At 42.6% G+C, this 18646-nt stretch overlaps 1 protein-coding gene across 12 annotated transcripts in view; it reads left to right on the top strand.

Annotated features, from left to right (window-relative positions):
- The window catches only part of DLGAP1 (DLG associated protein 1), an 898848-nt gene extending 881133 nt beyond the window's left edge, over positions 1–17715 (top strand). For all 12 annotated transcript variants that reach the window (XM_040479302.1, XM_040479303.1, XM_040479300.1 and 9 more), the window contains 3 exons: positions 5668–5759; positions 11302–11454; positions 14353–17715. In XM_040479302.1, coding sequence (XP_040335236.1) covers positions 5668–5759; positions 11302–11454; positions 14353–14562 — 455 coding nt within the window. In that variant the 3' untranslated portion in view covers positions 14563–17715. The remainder of the gene's footprint in view (positions 1–5667; positions 5760–11301; positions 11455–14352) is intronic.
- The last annotated feature ends 931 nt before the right edge of the window (positions 17716–18646 follow it).

Below are 18646 nucleotides of genomic sequence, written 5' to 3'. Positions count from 1 at the left end.
CACTGCCTCTGCCTATTCCATTCTAGAGACTTAGTTCTTCTTGGAATATTAAAAGATACATATGTTAATTATGCTTAAGGACTTCTTTTTTCAAATGGAAGGTCTCTCATCTTACTGAGGCCACCTACTAGTGTAGAAACATAGAAAATCACTTTCCCCTTAATGCATGTCCAAATGTCCAGATAGTGGTGATGCTGGTGACCTTGATGCAGCTTAAGTATGGGTACTGTCTCATGTGCGAATCCTGATAGACCCGGCTTGATTCTTCTCCAGCGTCTCCTGTTGCAGTTGTATCTGATTTTATGACCAGTTTTTGTCCGAATCCACTGAGGGACTGGGATGGTTCCACTTTTCTTTCTTGGCCGGGAATTGCTGGACCCTGAAAGTCTTGGGAGAAGACGTGGGGAGGAGCAGTCAACCGCACGCCCCACAATGGCAGAAAAAGGGAGAGACAGCCATGCTTATGGATATGAGATACTGATCCCGACTCAGGTAAAAGTCCGGCATAGCCCCAAGGGAAAGGGTCTTTGTTTTACACTGTGGTCAGCATGCTTGCAGCTTTACCATGGATCCACTTGCAAGATTGAAAGAAATTATTCTTAGGGAGCCTGGCTGGCTCAGTGGGCAGAGCACATGACTCTGGATCTCGGGGTTGTGAGTTCGAGCCCCGCGTTGGGTGTAGAAATTACTTTAAAAATTAAATTAAAAAAGTAAATTGTCATCCTCTTCAGCCCTGTGCCTTGTATATCACCTCCTTATTCCCAAATAAAAATCATCCCCCATGGGGGTCAGTGGGAGGAAGGAGGTGTGCTCTTCCCTAACGTCTGGGCTTTTGTTTGCATATAGCTAGATTTAAAATTAGAGTTCTCATAAGAGACCCATCTCACACCCAAAATAGTCTTTCTCTGCTTCTTATTCTGATGTATCATCTTTAAAAGGAAAACCCAGACTTCAACCTTACGCCCACTAGCATCCCTTTCAAGGGATCCCAGTTCCTCCATTCTTTTCACAGCTGAAATGTCTTTGTGCAACAATTCGTGTACATGTGCTTTGCTCTCCCATCTCAGTGTGGGCAGGGATCGAGTTTGCTGAACTGCCTCAGATTCTTCCATCAGCTAACTACAGCCCCGCCCCCCCCCCCCGTCCAGTGGTCCTAACTAGAAAGTGTTGATAAAGGAAAGAAATCACCCTCACATGGCTTCATTTAAGTAGATTCAGACCCAGTTTTCAACACAGCACAAGGGATGGAGAGGGAGAAGACAGAGTCCCAGGCACTATAGGGCCGCCAGGGAAGGCTCTTCATAATTTGAGCCCAAATTTTCTCAAACGAAATGATGATATCTGCCCTGTCTCACAGGGTCCTGAAAGGATCCGGTTTGATGCACGTGTGAAAGTGCTTTGAAATACAAGGTGATAGGGACACCTGGGTGGTTCATTCGGTTAAGTTTCTGACTCTTGATAGCGGCTCAGGTTGTGATCTTGCTGTCGTGGGTTCGAGCCCCACATTGGGCTCTGCGCTGAGCATGAAGCATGCTTAGGATTTTCTCTCTCCCCCTCTCTGTCTGTCCCTTCCCTGCTAGTGCTTTCTCTCTTTCTCAAAATAAATAAACTTTAAAAAGAGATAAATACAAGATAATAATATAAATAAACAGATCTGTGCAAAAACCAAACAGTGATAACTTACCGAAAGATCTTCCTGGCTTTATGTGATGAACTAACCCAGGCCTGTGCTCTCTGTTATGATTCCCCATAACCATCTACTGCAGGATGAGAAGTTTCTAGATTATGAGTGGGGGAGTTAGTATGGAGGTGCCCACCTCTGAAATGGAAGGAATTTAGTTCACCAGTGTTTTGGGTTGTTATTTTTCACTTCCACTGAGGAACAGACTAACAGCTGGGGAGGAAAGGAAAGGGAGAAAGGAATCTTAAAAACTAATTACCAGGGGTTTTATAAGACACCTAGGGAGACCAGACTTACCCACATAAAAAGAGTAGCACCGCAAAACAGGGCCCATAATATGATTAAATATTACACAGGGGCACCTGGGTAGCTTAGTCGGTTAAACATCCAACTTCGGCTCAGGTCACGATCTCATGGTTTGTGAGTTTGAGCCCTGCATCAGGCTCTACGTGGAAAACTCAGAGCCTGCAGCCTGCTTCGGATTCTGTCTCCCTCTCTCTCTCTCTCTCCCCTCCCTGCTTGCTCTCTCTCTCTCTCAAAAATAAATAAACATTAAATATATATATATGTATGTATATATATATACAGAATACAAATAGATGGTATAAATCTTCATTAAGTGGCATGCCTGCAGGAATACAGTAGAGACGCATTATTCTGGAAGATGCATTCAGTGAAGGGTGATGGGTAATAAAAACTATTGACTACATCTGTGTTGAACAATCTGGAAAAGGTGTATGGGCCAGAGTGTGAAGGGAGCCAACTAAATGCAATCCCAGGAGCACATCTGCTTCATTAGCTTTTTTCTTCCTCAAAGACTACAGAACAAATACAAAATTTACCTTTAAAGAAGAGAGTTATCTCCACACTAAGTGAATGTCTAATGGAAAAACAGAACAAACTCCATTAGAGCTTTTTTCTTCAAAATTAAAGTGAGTTTTGGGATGCCTGGGTGACTTAGTCAGCTGAGCATCTCAATGTGGATTTCAGCTCAGGTCATGATCATGCAGTTTGTGAGTTCGAGCCGCACTTCGGGCTCCATGGTGGCAGTGTGGAGCCTGCTTGGGATTCTCTCTCTCTCTCTCTCTCTCTCTGCCCCTCCCCAGTCACTCTCTCAAAGTAATTAAACTTTAAAAAAAAAAAGAAATTAAAGTGAGTTTTTAGTTCTCTAGAAACAAAAGCGTGGAGGACAAGGAAGTAGGAATTTCATCTGCTTGACCCAAGCCCTCCTGTTGAATGGCTTCTCCCAAAGCCCACATCAGCACCTCCTTTTCCTGGGCCCAGGAAAGATTATCACTCAGACACTGGAAATGCCAACAATCCCGGAGCCAGTAGGGAATTTCCACTCAAGGAACATGATGGCAAAAAGCTGGAAAACAGAAGGGCCACAACTTCGTCCCGGTTACTTTTGCTCCAAATCTACAGCTCTCACCAGACCATGCTGAGGATGTCCCTTGTTCTGCTTTCAAGAAGACATCCATCTGAGTTGGCACCTACGTGGGTGGGTGTTGCCTGAAAGATTGTTTGGAGCAGTGCTTTCTTCTCATCTGAGAATCACTGTCTTACTCAGCTGCTCTCACTATAGTAATCTATTATACACTCAGGTTTTCAGGTGTAATGGAGAAACATTAGCTCAAAGTTTTGAGGCATATCAGAATAGCTGGGGGTTCTATGACAGTTCCCAGGGGCTCTGCCATACAAGCCAACAAATTGGACACCCCTCAGTACAAGTTCTAAGCTTCCAGGATTCATTCTAAGGATTTGCTGGTGTCACAGCCGTACCCATCAGCAACATAATTCAGAGATGTTTCCAGGGACCTTAGAGTTTGCCTAAGCCACATGTTCACTTAGGAAATGCCTCCTCAGAACTGTCTCAGATCTGGGACAGGTGATCCAAAGCACATACCTGTCCCAGGCAACCAAGGATGTCTGATTACCTTTGAATAATCCAGACTTTGTTTTTTTCCTCTTCTCTTCTGGGCAGAGCAAGTGTGGGACCCACAGGTGGCATAACCAGAGAGGAATGGTAGTATCCTGGCCCTAGGTGATAACAAACACTTATTGGTTGTTTGCTACATATCAGACACTGTCCCAAGCATTTCCTGTGTATTATTGCTTTTAACCTTCACAGCAACCCTACAAATAGATACCATTAACCTTACTTTACATAGGAGAGAACAGAGATTGAATGACCTGTCCAGGGCAGGGGTTGGTAAGTATTGGGGCCAAAACCCTCAGCCAGCTCAGGGCCGGACCCTTAGCAACTATGATGCTCTGTGTCTCCACATGCTTCTTCCTTTCTGCTTCAGGGGTGTGGAGAAAAGGAGAAGGGCCTCACATAAGCAAGACTGGAAAAGAGTAAACACTTAGGCCTGAGGAATTGCTGCCTTATGGCCATCAAGGGGAGCCCCTGGCTGTCACTGAGGAGGCGATTTCTGCACCTGGGCTGTTCGGTGGGACTGGTGACAGAGAGTTCATAAATGCCCTGAGTTCCGTGTGTGGGAATGCCAGAATATTTGAATAATACTTAAGTATAGTGTGTATCATAAACCATGGTCTAGCCTGGCAGGTTTTTGTTTGATTTGGTTTGGTTTTAATATTTTGAGAGAGAGTGTGAACAGGGGAGGGGCAGAGAGGAGAAGAGAGAATCCCAAGCAGTCTCCATACTGTCGCCACAGAACCTGATGCAGGGCTCAAATTCAGGAACCTTGAGATCATGACCTTGTGGAAGTCACATGCTCAACAGACTGACCCACCCAGGTGCCCCTAGCCTGGAAGTTTTAAACAGAGAAGAAAGTTACTAGAAAACCCTGTCACAATAAAGTTTTTTTTTTTTTTCTTTTGTCCTCTTGTCAGACCTTGTGGGGACTGAGGTCAAGAAAGAGAGACCTCACTCCACTCTGGGTCTCAGGCTTTGTAAATCCACAGCAAAACCGCGGCACTCACACTGCTTCGATCCTTTACTCCACCTCCCCGCAGAGATGCAGATTTCACCACGGAGCAAGTGCCCTTCTGAGGAGTCTCCCTGTCTATGCGGGGGACCAGGAAGGGGGAGCAGGGCGCCTTCTCCCCTTCCTCCCCGACAGGGAGGGCATGTTGAGAACTGCCTGGTGGCAGAGCTCCAGCAGTGCAGCTGTGCCCCCGGTCCCCACCGGGTGGAGGGAGGGCCTTGGGACAATGCAGACCTCAGGACAGCTCTGTGCAGAGCGGTTCTGCCCGTCTCAGCATGCCCTCAGTTGAAAGGTTCTCGCCTTAGTCTGCACGGAAGACAAGAAGTAGCTTGCAAAGGAGATTTTCAGCACAGTGCATAGGGAATTAAACCTATATTAACAATAAAATTGGTCTGTGGAGTGGAAAAGCTGGAACGGTGCTGGCGTTCCCTAGGCAACAGGCTGAAAATGTTCATTCCTTAGAAAATCTTTCAACTGGCCATGGCGCTTTCCTGACAGTTCCCGTGGCTGAGCTCCGGAAAAATAATGAAGGTTATGGATAGGAGATGGTGAGTGCCAAGAGAGCGCCCCTTCAAGTCAGGATTGCTTTTCTTGTGTTTGGAGTTGGATTAGAAAAACGAGCTCACAGACCATGATTGCTGACACAAATAAATCCATAACTATACTGAAAAACACTTGAAACTTATCCTTGCAATAAAAGGCGGGAGGGAAGAAAAACCTATTTGCCTCTTGGTAAGCTCCAGTGCTGTGATGGAAAACTCCGTTATTCCTAAGAAATATGTGTGATGAGCATGTGTTTTTGTCCAAGTCGATTTTATACTTTCACCTAGCCTCTGTTCCATAGACTAGCAGCCCAACAGCAGCTGGGCTGAGTGTGTGTGTGTGTGTGTGTGTGTGTGTGTGTGTGTGTGTTCACGTGCTGTATGTGTGCAGTTTTTCCTAATTATTGCAGCATAACTTCCTCTTTGCTTTACCAGACTAAATCTCCACAGTGAGACATAATGTGTAAACTTCTTGTATGTTTGCTTTTTTCAGTTCTAGGGAAAATCCGAACTGCAGTGGGCAGTGCCCAACTTCTCATGGCCCAGAAATTCTACCAGTTCAGAGAACTGTGTGAAGAAAACCTGGTAGGTAACATTCCCCATCACTACCACTTCCCAGCTAGTCAGGAGAAGATCATGTTGTCAAGGCTGCCACAACTAATTTTGAACACTCTGTCGCCTGAAATAGAATTTTCTGAGGAATCTAATTTCCTGCTTTTCTTAAAATTAGAAGTATTTAGGGGCGCCTGGGTGGCTCAGTCGGTTGAGCATCTTACTTCAGCTCAGGTCATGATCTCATGGTTTGTGGGTTCGAGCCCCACATTGGGCTCTGTGCTGATGGTTCAGAGCCTGGAGCCTGCTTCAAATTCTGTGTTTCCTTCTCTCTCCGCCCCTCCCCCGCTCACTCTCTGTCTGTCAACAACAAATAAGTGTTAAAAAATTTTTTTAATTAAAAAAAATTAGAAATATTTATTTTATACTTAAATAATCTTAAAAGAAAAAATCCAATCAAGTTAAAACTCCATTTCCTGCCTTTTTTTTTTTTTTTTTTTTTTTTTTTTGGTAACTGAAATGTTTCCAATTTCCTGGCTTTCCCAGGGCAGCCCTGATTTCAGTATTCTTACCAAAGTATGGAGCAGCCTGATATTTCAAAAATGATATTACCGAAAACCATTTTGGATAATGATGTTCTTTCTGAAATAGCCATCAGTTCCTATCTCATCATCAGGGTTCTTGATTTTAATTTAAGGCCAGAGGTGGATGGCATCACAAAGTGTAGATTTGATCTCCTTGAGGCAAATGAGTAATTCATCCTTGTTGGACGTACAAAAACCAAATAAAGTAAAATGAAGAGACAGAAACACCACTAGCATCAACAACATTTTTTTTAAAGGGACTACAAAAGACAAAGGCAAGAGCTTCCTCACGTATGTCTTTTTAAAGAAACTGCTACTATTCTCTGCAAGTGTCCTTCCACAATAGCTTTTATTGGTCAGTTGTTGGTCACGCTTGCTCTAAAATAAAATGAAAAGCCACTTGTTCATCTTGTGGAAAGTAAAAACATGATTATTTGCAATCTCATTGACTATGATTTTAGAGTTTTAACCACATCTTGTTAACAAGGACGAATATAGACTGGAGGGGATTTATCAAGACAGGGTTCAATCAAGAGAAAATGGAAAACCTGCAAAAGTTGGTGTTCTCGGTCCCTCTTCACCAGACTTTTCTTTCTGAAACCTCCCTTTGGGGCTGTCCTTCACCTCCTCCTCACACCCGCCCCCCACATCTGTAGTTTGTTTTCCTCTCCCTCAGCAAAAATCCTTCCACCTTCCCAGAAATCCTGTTCTGGATTAGGGGATAACATAGGTTAGTAAATGTATTGATAAGTGAATTCGACAAATATTTTACTGAGCTTCACTCAGTGCCACGAACAGAATTCCTGCTAATTTGTAAACTTGCTAATGTGTCACAGATCCTCATTAACATGGTTCTGTGCTCTTCAAATGTATGAAAGTTCATAGAAAGCTGTATTTCTCAAACTGCCTAAAAGATACATGGAAGCCAATATGTACGCCCTATAGGGCAAACAGCACACTTTTTCACAGAATTATATAATAAGCAGGTATGTTATGAAGTAGAACACAAACACTGTGCAAAGTTTTGATGATGAAATTGCAGACAAAACATTTCGAAAATTTCGCAGAGTTCTAGGAAAGGTTTGTTAAAGCCAGCTTTTGACGTTTCCTGGTTCCTGATAGGCTCACGTGCCTGAGCAGCGAGAGGAACTTAGTTGGAAATGTGGGCAGCACGTTAGAGGCAGGAAGTGGGACTGCGCCGCGGGTGGAGGACCATGGATGGCTGGTCAAATCGTGCCTCAGAAGGGAAGGTTCAAAGCCCAGTATGTGCCAGAAGCCATGGCAAGAGCTTTAGGATAAATGATCTGGTTAAATCCTCAGAGTGACCCTATGGAGCAGATAGTGACATTATTTTTATGACAACTTTACAGTTGAGGAAAATGGGCATGGAAAAGCTAAATAACTTGGTCAGGAATGAAAAACAAAAACTAAAAATCAATCAATCAGTAACTTGGCCAGGGTCAGCTGGTAAGAGGCAGAGCCCAAGATTCAAATCCCAGTCTATCTGACCTCAGTGCCTGTTTGACATCCCCACCACCAGCCCCAAAGATTTGAGCTCTAGTCCACACCCTCCTAGAGGGACATGGGCAGATCAGTCAGCCCCACCTTCTCTGCAGCAGGAAGCGTGGTGGCCTGGTGGTGGCATTTCTTAGGTCTATAAAGCTGCACAAAAGCGTCCCTAAGATTGGGCACAACCAGACCCAGCTCTCCTTTCTTGAGTTCTTACTCTGAGGAGGAGAACACTTGAAAACACCTGAATATTATCCCAGACTTGACTTTCAGGCATAGAATAAATGGATGAGCATTACTTTTTCCAACAAAACTAAACTCAGGAACCCAGCCCCCCCTCATCCCTCCACACCCTCCATCACCTCTAACCTCCAAGTGGCCTGGTTCAGACTAAGGCGAGGGCTGCAACTCTCTGTGCATGGGATGTCACATGACCCACAGTTTCTCTTTCTGTCTGCTTCCCCATCTGTCCCCCTGACGACACAGGGGCAGTGATTCTTGGTGAGGAGGGACCAAATTGCCCATCATACAGAATTAAACAAACTCTTTGGGCCTACCAAACAATCATTTCATCACTGCTGCACTGAACCAATTTAGCCGATAGGCTTGTGACCTAAGAGACTGTAGTCAACTCCAAAATATGAGCAATTTGGTTCTTAGTTACCAGTGAGATGAGGAAGACCATAAAACTCCATTTGCAATGTACTTTGTTAAAGCTATTATCTGTCTGTTCTGAACCTAGATGTTAAGAAAATTTTTTAACTTACTAAATGAAAATGCTGCAGAGAAACTCTTTAATTCAGGTGTCACTAGACTAGGGTTTAATACTGAACCAAATACTGACAAACTTTAGAATTTACATCTTCAGTGAATTCTAGAACTATGGACAGTTTTAGAAGTATAAGTTTATAAATACATTTTAACTTGCATTTATTTTGAAGGCAGACCAATAATGCTAGTCTGTCAAAGGGCTAAAAAGTTCTTTCCAACCTATTAACTTTTCCAACCTATTAACTTTGATGAGCACTGCCCTTGCACTTCCTGAAAGTTTTTTTTTTTCTAAGTTTATTTATTTATATTTGAGAGAGAGCACAAGCAGGGGAGGTGTAGAGAAAGAGGACAGAATCAGAAGCAGGCTCCAGGCTCTGAGCTGTCAGCACAGAGCCTGATGTGGGACTTGAGCTCATGAACTGTGAGATCATGACCTGAGCCAAAGTCAGATGCTCAACCGACTGACCCACCAGGTGCTCCTGAAAGTTGGTTTTTAAAGTACAAAATGGGGCACCTGGACGGCTCACCCGGTTGAGTTTCTGACTTCGGCTCAGGTCATGATCTCACAATTCGTGAGCTTGAGCCCCACATCCAGCTCCCTGCTGTCAGCCCAGAGACCACTTTGGATCCTCTCTGTCCCCCTCTCTGTGCCCCTCCCCCACTCACACTCTCTCAAAAAATAAATAAAACATTAAAAAAAAAAGTACAAAATGGCCTCAGGTTATTATATGGCATGAGGTTTCACAGTATATCCAATTGGCTTTAATACCCACAGGTAACCCAAACTGACCCAGATGTAAGCCTCTGACATCTGGAAGCTCCCACCCCCATAACCATGAATCCCTTTAGCTACCATTGGCAGTAGTGATTAACATTGGGCATGACACCTTCAGTCTCCTAGTTATGTTTTTTCTGTTTTACATCATATAAATTCATGGTTCATACTTTCTAGTACCTGTCAGGGATATAGGGATGGGGCAAAAAAAAAAAAAAAAAAAAAAAAATGTCAATCCTTAAACACTGAAGACTGTTTAATATTATCTAGAAAGTGGGTCATTACAGACATCTATGTGTAATGTATAGATATGTGTTCTCACATTTGCTATTTTATGTTATGGTTGATTTAAAACCAATTCATTTCCCAAAGATTTAGTAAAAGTCCTTGTGAGCGCCTGAGTGGCTCAGTCAGTTAGGCATCCGACTTCGGCTCAGGTCATGATCTCACGGTTTGTGAGTTCGAGCCCCACATCCGGCTCTGGGCTGACAGCCCAGAGCCTGGAGCTGGCTTCAGATTCTGTGTCTCCCTCTGTCTGCCCCTCTGCTGCTTGCATTCTGTCTCTCGCATTGTCTCAAAAATAAATAAACATTAAAAAAAAAAAAAAAGTCCTTGTATGATAAAATGACTTCCTATATTAGTAATATCTTAATTGTTAAACACATGGTACATTAAAAGTGCAGTTATTTGGGGGGCACCTAGGTGGCTCAGTAGGTTAAGCATTCAACTTCAGCTCAGGTCAAGATCTCGAGGCTCGTGAGTTCGAGCCCTGCATCAGGCTCTTTGCTGTCAGCACAGAGTTGCTTCAGATCCTCTGTCCCCCTCTCTCTATGCCCCTCCCCCACTTGCACTCGCTCTCAAAAATAAAATAAACATTACAAAATATTAAAAATGCAATTATTTTCTTACTCATCATTTGCTTACCCTATCGTTTCCCTCAACATGACTGTTAAAACAAGTCTTATTTTAGATTTCTTATCTGTTCTCTGAATAAGTTGGATGACATGAAGTCAGATTCCAGCTCCACTATCCTCCCCACCCCCACCCCCCCACCCCCCCACCCCCGCAGAAGATGGTGTCTTCATTTAAATATGTTTTAATGCATCTTGTCATAGTTTTTTGAAAAGTTTGGATTCTCTCCTCATACCACATTGATAGATGTTGTATTACAAAAGAAGAGTTTTACAACCTTGACATTTGAGAATCACTGACTCAGATGAGTGTATAAAATTACCATTTGAAATGAAATCTTTTAAGAAGAGTCAAACCCATAGAAAGAAAGAGGAGAAAAGTGGTTGCCAGGGGCTTGGGGGGTGGGGGAAAGGGAAGACATTGGTTGAAAGGGTACCAACTTTTGGTTATAAGATGAATAAGGTCTGAGAATTTAATGTACAACATGGTGACTATAGCTGATAACAGTGTATTGTATAACTGAAATTTGCTAAGAGTAGAACTTAAATGTTCTCACACACACACACACACAAAGATAAGTATGTGATGTGATGGATGTGTTTATTAATTTTATGGGAGGAGTCTGTATACAATGTGTACATATATCAAATCTTCGTGTTGTACACTTTAAATATCTTACAATTGTATGTTTCAATTATTCCGTAATAAATCTTTATAGATAGATAGATGATAGAGACGATAGATAGATAGATAATAGATAATAGATGATAAAGAAGGAAAGAGAGAAAGAAAGAAAAGAAAGAAAGAAAGAAAGAAAGAAAGAAAGAAAGAAAGAAAGAAAAAGAAAGAAAAGAAGAAAAAGGAGAAATTACCATTTGTAGCCTCACTTTTATCTCCTATTTGAAAGCCAAAAGGAACTCATCCCCCTTATGTTATTTGAAATATTTGAAAATGCCCCTTTGGTCCTGTGCTTGTTGTCATCGATTGCCTCTAAAGCACGAATGTTTTTCTTTCTCTTGTACAGAATCCCAATGCTCATCCAAGGCCCACTTCCCAGGATCTGGCGGGGTTCTGGGACATGCTGCAGTTGTCCATAGAAAATATTAGTATGAAATTTGATGAACTTCATCAGTTAAAGGCCAATAATTGGAAACAGATGGATCCTCTTGACAAGAAGGTAGAACAATGTAGATTTTGTATGGTTCATTTAAAAACCTGCACAAACACTGGACAGTCTAAATAGGCTTCTGCATTCAGTCTTGCTGTTTACAATGTGAAATGGAGCTGATATCATATTAATCTCATTGTAATGACAATGTTTACATAGTAATCATTTGGGATATTATCTGTAATATGTTTCAGGCATATTTTTAAAGAAAAACCTGTCTTTGTGAATTGGAAAATGGGAATGTGGCTTTTTTGTTAATTAAACTTTAAGTTAAACCATTTTAGTCACCGGAAGGAACTGCCTCCATTTTGCTTTTTAAACTAAAATAAATGACATCTTCAGTGCATGATTATATAGAGCAAGAGTTCAACTTCCTTACACCCTAGGATGTGTTTCTGAGAAAAATAGGAAGCCCTGAAAACTAACTGACTTTGATAATCATTTCATAAATATAGTAATAAAGAAACCGCTGTTGTTCAAGGTTAAAAATATACACCATAAAGGTTCACAGTAATCATAAATGTTGGGATTTTTTTTTTTTTTAAGAGTTTTACTTTTGGTTGACTTGACTTGGGGAATATTGCTCACTGGGTTTCTCATTCAACAGTTTAGAAATAAAGGTTCAAGTTATTTTACTTTAATTAATAAACTGCAGTTTTCACATTTGATTATGGTGGTTCCACCAGGCTCACACAGGTATCCAATATCCACCTCCCTAGGTTGGCCTGTCATGCATGACTTTTTTAACTCTTTGCTTTCCAATGGCCTGAGGTTGAATAGTTCCAAGAGATTCAGCCTCTAAACATGAGGCTTGTGTGTTCCCATGAAGCTCCGGTAGCCTGCCCTTTTCAGATCTCCTTGCCTGTCAGAGAGCGAACAGTAATGCAGTCCATTTTGCTGCTCTCCATCATGGTATCCGGGTTCATACAGTCAGTGGACTCCCAGAAGAAAGCCAGTCCCAAGGGCCGATTCATAATCAGCGAGAGGGTCAGTGTCATTGTCCCTCATCTCCAGTTCTATCGCCATTGACCAGGGGTTTTAGTGTTAAGCATCAAAGTACCATTGATATATGTGTGGCCTCTTATGTGGGAAGCCAAACATCCGCACTCAATCTAGTTTTCTTTAATCTGTGTTTAAAACTATGTACTAAATAAGCTTTTAAATTGTTCTTATTTTAAGAAAACACGACAGATGTACACACATACTGGTAATTTAGTTTTTAGAGCTGATCCATCTAATTCTCACTCATTGGTTTTTTTTAAATATTATTTTTTTTTAAGTACAAGGAAAGGAAGATATGGCTAAAAAGTTTCCAATATTCATACTTTTCCAAATATCACCAAGTTACCCAACAGTGAAGATTTAAAATGTCCAAAATTTGTGATGCTAAGAATTGACATATGTAACCTGTCGACACGTACACAGTGAGTCATTAGTGAACTTGATTTCTAACTTTTTATACACTTTGTCTATGACCAGAGCTTTTCAGCACCCCGTGAACTTGAGGGGAAGAAACAAATGAGCACAATCAGAGTTGGCCAAATGCTGTTTGCACTCTGGACTTCCCTTTGCTGTCCACACAGACTCCACCTTAATCAGCCTGCGGGCAATTCCAATGTAATAAATTTATCTAGGCACTTCACCCAGGCAAGCAAGGAGGATTTGCTGCAATGAGTTTAAGTGTGAAGATACAAAGAGTATACCCCTTTGGAGAATCCTAAAATCCCTATTTTAAGACAACTGTCACATCCGTGTCATGAGAATTGAAGGCGTCTTACTAAAAATGAAAACAGCAGATTCATATGGACCTTTTCGGAGAGTCTGAAAACTCATTATCCTTTTCTTTAAATTCCTTCGTGGTTTAGATTCGCAGCTTGCCCACTGCATTTTCTTTTTTTCGGTGACCCAAGTGTTGAATGGCCTTTATTTTTGCAGTGGCATTTTAAAATATCCAACCATTTCATAGTTTGCTGATGCTGAGAGGAGGAAGACCTCTTTCAGTCCTGGGTTAAATTTTCAAAGCACAATGTCTGTTCCTGTGATTGGAATTGCCTTCTGGGCCACCACAACCGTCCTGAGGCCCCTAAGGAGTGACATCCCAGCGGGATGTTTTAGGAGCCTATCTGGGAACGGATTCCACGCCCCCCCCCGACCCCCCTCCCCCACCGAGTGGAGGAACCATCAGTGTCCTCCCTCCAGGGTGACCCCGGAAAGTCTATTGCCGTGTGTTTGTGTGTGATGTGCAGACGGGTATAACTCACAGTGGCATCGACAAAGCTAAAGAACACAGTCTTATCATCTCTTCTTCCTCATTTGGCCTTTTAGGTTTGGATGGGTGGGCCCGGGGAGAGAGGGCGGGGATGTTTTTAAACTCTGAGCCGAGCTTGCACCAGCAGCCTCGCCTCCTTAGAGGGGACGCAGGGTCCCCAGAGGCTGCTGCTGCCGCAGCCACCCTAACCCATCCCTGGCACCCGGAAGAGTCTGGAGCCTCCAGAGAGAACCACACTAAATATGCCGGGAGCCGCAGCCTTTCAGCAGAGGGCATTTTAAATACCCACATCCTTCCCTTGGAGAGACTAGTTCTGCAATTCGGCCTTACCCTTGGCCTTAAGCTTACCGGTATTCCTTTTTTTCCCCCCCTGCATCTTTTGAATACCCAAGCCAGAATAATAAAGAAATATATATATGTACATTTTTTATATGTACATATAAAATATATATATGTGTGTGTGTATATATATATATATACAGAGTGCAGATCAGAACTAACCTTTAGGTTTAAAAAACAAAAATACCCAAAACCAAAATCAAAAAAAGTGTGCGTGTTCTAACTACTGACCTATCCCAGTTTTTCCCAAGCTTGTCCTGAGAAGCTGTGTAATGTCCTGAACCTTCTGCTTTGATCAGGAGAGAAGGGCCCCTCCTCCAGTGCCAAAGAAGCCGGCGAAGGGCCCCGCGCCGCTGATCCGGGAGCGCTCGCTGGAGAGCTCGCAGCGCCAGGAGGCCCGCAAGCGCCTGATGGCCGCCAAGCGCGCCGCGTCCGTCCGCCAGAACTCGGCCACCGAGAGCGCCGAGAGCATCGAGATCTACATCCCCGAGGCGCAGACCCGGCTCTGAGCGCCCCGCGCGCCCCGCCGCGCCGCCTCCGCGCTCCGTCCTCCCTCCGCCCCCTCCCCGCCCTCCGAGCCCGTCCGTCCCGGAGCTCAGTGACTTCCACTGTCGCGGTGTAGTTGTCGGTCTTGCAGGAGCCGCCCCCCTCCCCCCAGTAGCCCCAGCCGCCCGGACCGGTTTGCCCACGTTCTCCACCGAGCTTCGCCACCCGTACGGACGCGTCACCCACCTGCCTCATCCGGAGAGCCGGCCTTTCTTTTCTCGGCAGAACCAAACCCACCTGTGTAGAAATGGCCCCTTTAGGTCGCCCACCATCCTCAGTTCTCCCAAGCTAGTCTGTCCCTAGAGCTCAGCAATATAAAACCATAGGGTATTTCAGAAATCCAGTAGCACAGGGTGAGCCTTTGGGACTTAACCGTCTTCCACGTGAAGGAAACTAGGGCTCCGATTCCCTTTATTTCCCCTAAACGGTTATTATTTTGTCAAGCAGATGGAGCACTTTATTTCCAACCTCAGAAATCACGCCATCTCACCGGAATCGATGAGTGACAATCCTAGAGGGGACGAAGTGGGGCTGGATATGTAGTGGGGAAGGGAGGAGCAAACTCTGCAGGTGCTGGGGCTTACCTGCTTCACTCACAGCTGCACAAACTGCCTCACTGTTACTCCATCCATCACTGCTTCAAATGTTTCCATCAGCAGAAGATTGTAAATTCGATCTTTCAGGGAAATTAATCTATTCTGAAAGGCAATAAAATGAAGAAAGGCAAGGAAGCACTGCTAGTTTAAGATATACTACATAAGGGATTTTTTTTTGTCCTATTATTAAGAAAATTTAGACCTGAAATGTTTTATCAACTTTTTCTGTACTATGTGTATTATATTGTTGTGCTGGTGGGGGGGTCTTTAAAGGGGAAAGCGTTGGTCCTCTTAACGTGTTAGTGTCCATCCTGGGGGGCCTACCTACTACGCATATAAGTACACGCCTGGTCAAGAAGTGCTGTAAGTGGCAGCGAGGGTGTTTTCGGAGAGAAGTTTGGATTTTCCTGTCATCCCTTTGAATGCTACACATCCATCTGTTGTAACCCAGTAGTTTGTAATGCAGACATATTTTCGCCTTTGGTCTTCTCTCTCTCCTACCCAGAGTCCTACCAGTCCCCAGCATAAGGATTTCGTCCTATGTCAAACCGATAAAATAAATTCTCTACCCAAGTAGACACGCGGCCTCGTTCCAAAGAGCTGCCCCTCATCTTGAGGTCCCAGGTGGTGAGAGAAGAAATTTGACCTCAGCAGTTCAGCAGTCACGAGGAAGGGGGGAAAGTCGTGATTCATAAGCACTGAAAAGAAACCCAGGCTTTTGGCAGAGAATGTGAATTTACACTTTTAGTCCTGACGGATGGGCAGTGTGCGCTAAGCATCTAGCTGAAGTTATCTTTAAACGCCCTTACTCGTAGCAGTTTAAACATTTAGGATGTGGTGATCTTAAAGTATCACTGACATTTTATGTCCAGCTCCCACTCTAAAGCATTAGAAATTACCCTTGAAAAATGACAGACTAAAAACACACATCAAATAAGCTTGCACCAGAACTTTTTTTAAAAAATATACTCTCGTAGCCAGGTGCTAATTTATTTATGAAATTAAGAGAAGTGATGGGTTCTGGCAACAACTATTTTCATGGTCACATTCTAAAACCACTAGGGAATTCGCTACCTCTCAGAGCCACTGATGCTTTGAGCTATCTTTATAAACAGGGCACAAATGTTTACTGCTGTGGTTTACAAGAAAAGGGCTACTAACCTATTTAAAAACCAACCAACCAACTTTTAACTAGGGTGGACAAAGCACCTTGAGTGCTTTGCAAAATTGGAGCTGACAGAGATTTTGAACTTCAAGGGTTCGCTTGTTTTAAAAAGAATACACCTTTTCTTCAGTTTGTAGCAGCAACGGAAGGTCACACAAAGTTTGCAGCCAGTTAAGGCCATCTGCCACCTTGGGTAGCCTATAGTCCCATTCAATCCTGAAAATGACTTGGAACTCATAGATTGACATGAAGGAAGCGACATCCATCGGAAGACCCATGTTCCCAGCTACAGCTCCGTGCCCTGAGGTAGAGAGAAGATTGGGATTAAGAAATCGATTTCTAATACGACTCAAGATCATCCTACAGTATTTTCTTTGGAAACCGGTTTAGCCCAGGATATTTTAAAGAGAGACAAGAGAAGGCCTATTTATCTTGTCTATGTGAATGGTATTTGTATATTCATAAGCTATTTTTGGTAAGGATTTTAAATCTTTTAGCTGAATGCCTACAGGCATCATGACCCTTGCCTTCCTTAAAACACAAATTGTACAAACACTTTATAAAAAGCTAATTATTGATCTTAAAACACGACCCCACATAAAGCTGCTTGTTAACCACTTGCCCCCTTAAGCTGACATCCATGAGCATAACCTTTGTCACATTGTTCTTTTTGATGTAATTTGTAGATATGTTTTTTAGTTCATAATGGAAAATGTATGTACCCTGAAAAATTACTTATTTTGTTTAACTTTGGTATAAAGCTGTTTGGGCATTTTCTTGGGGAGGGGGGGAACTACAAAAGAAGTTTGTCTCCCACATCAAAAAACGTTCAAAGAAATTAAGTATTTATTATATTTTTTGCAGATGTTTCCATACAATTCACATAACCTTTTTGTAAAGAGAGATGAAGAAATGGATTAAAGATTTTTAATATTTGAAATGGTAAATAGAACTAATTTATTTGTAATATATTTCTGTTATTTATAGATGTTTCCTTAATGTTTTACTGTGCATTACCACTTTAATTTAAGCCTTATCCTTGTGAATTTACCATTTCTTTTTTAAAACATGTCTAGATGCATATTTTAAATAACTGGAATGTAAATCACTAGCATATCTGAATTCCCAATGTAATTTTTAAAAATTATTTTGGTTTGGAAAAAAAAGATTCATTTGAAAGCCTTCAGATGGAGGGGTGGGGAACATTTTTATGGCTTTATGAAGTGGAATTTCATAGGCTTATTTACCTAGATTGTGTGTGGACAAAAAAAAAAAAAAAACAAACAAACTGTAAATAGATGAATGTTTCCCATAATGTAAAAAGAAGAAATTAATAAAATAATTAATGCACTGCTTTCAGGTCTGTGTGTTTTCACTACAAAGCCCTGCTTCTTCCAAAATACAAGTAATTGTCTTTGGAGGGAATAATTAAGCAATGAAGAAGTATATCATTCTAACTTTTATTGTTAGAATACAATAAAATACACATTTAGGTTAGCCGCTGGTGAGCAGGTGGGTAGACTTTGTGTCCTACGCAAAGGATCAAAATACTGAAAACCAAAAGGCCTTTTACCATGGCCTTTTACCATACACGATCACGCACATATGAAAGTTTCAGATGAGAGCTGTATATTTGTGAAAGAAGTTACCGGCCTCTCAAACGTGCAAATCTGTACAGATTTTATCCACCTGGATTTCTTCCCAAACATTTCATCAGTTCTGTTTCCTACACGGTTCCTACCCTGGAGGAGATAGGGGAAATCAGAATAATGCTTTGTGGTTTTAATTTCATCCCCGAAGTAATGAAAAACTGTGCTCACTGAGGCTGAGTGACTTGCCCAATGGGACACTACTATTAAGTGACAGATTTGAATCCAAAAATCTGAAACTTTGTTCAGCTTCCTCTTCAGTAGGGTCTCTATCATTCTTCCCACATTTAAAATGGATAATTATTTGCCACTGTCTGTTTCCGCTGATCTTCATCTCAGTCATATTCATAAACCTTACTTGAAAAAAATTTAAAAAAAAAATTTTTTTTTAACGTTTATTTATTTATTTTTGAGACAGAGAGAGACAGAGCATGAACGGGGGAGGGTCAGCGAGAGGGAGACACAGAATCTGAAACAGGCTCCGGGCTCTGAGCTGTCAGCACAGGGGCCCGATGCGGGGCTCGAACTCACGGACCGCGAGATCGTGACCTGAGTCGAAGTCGGCGCTCAACCGACTGAGCCACCCAGGCGCCCCGAAAAAAATTTTTTAACATTTAATTTTGACAGGGAGAGACAG

The sequence above is a fragment of the Herpailurus yagouaroundi genome, unplaced genomic scaffold (assembly GCF_014898765.1).
Source record: "Herpailurus yagouaroundi ecotype Mexico unplaced genomic scaffold, PumYag 142, whole genome shotgun sequence".
Lineage (NCBI taxonomy): Eukaryota > Metazoa > Chordata > Mammalia > Carnivora > Felidae > Herpailurus > Herpailurus yagouaroundi.
This window is presented reverse-complemented; position numbering and strand designations above follow the sequence as displayed.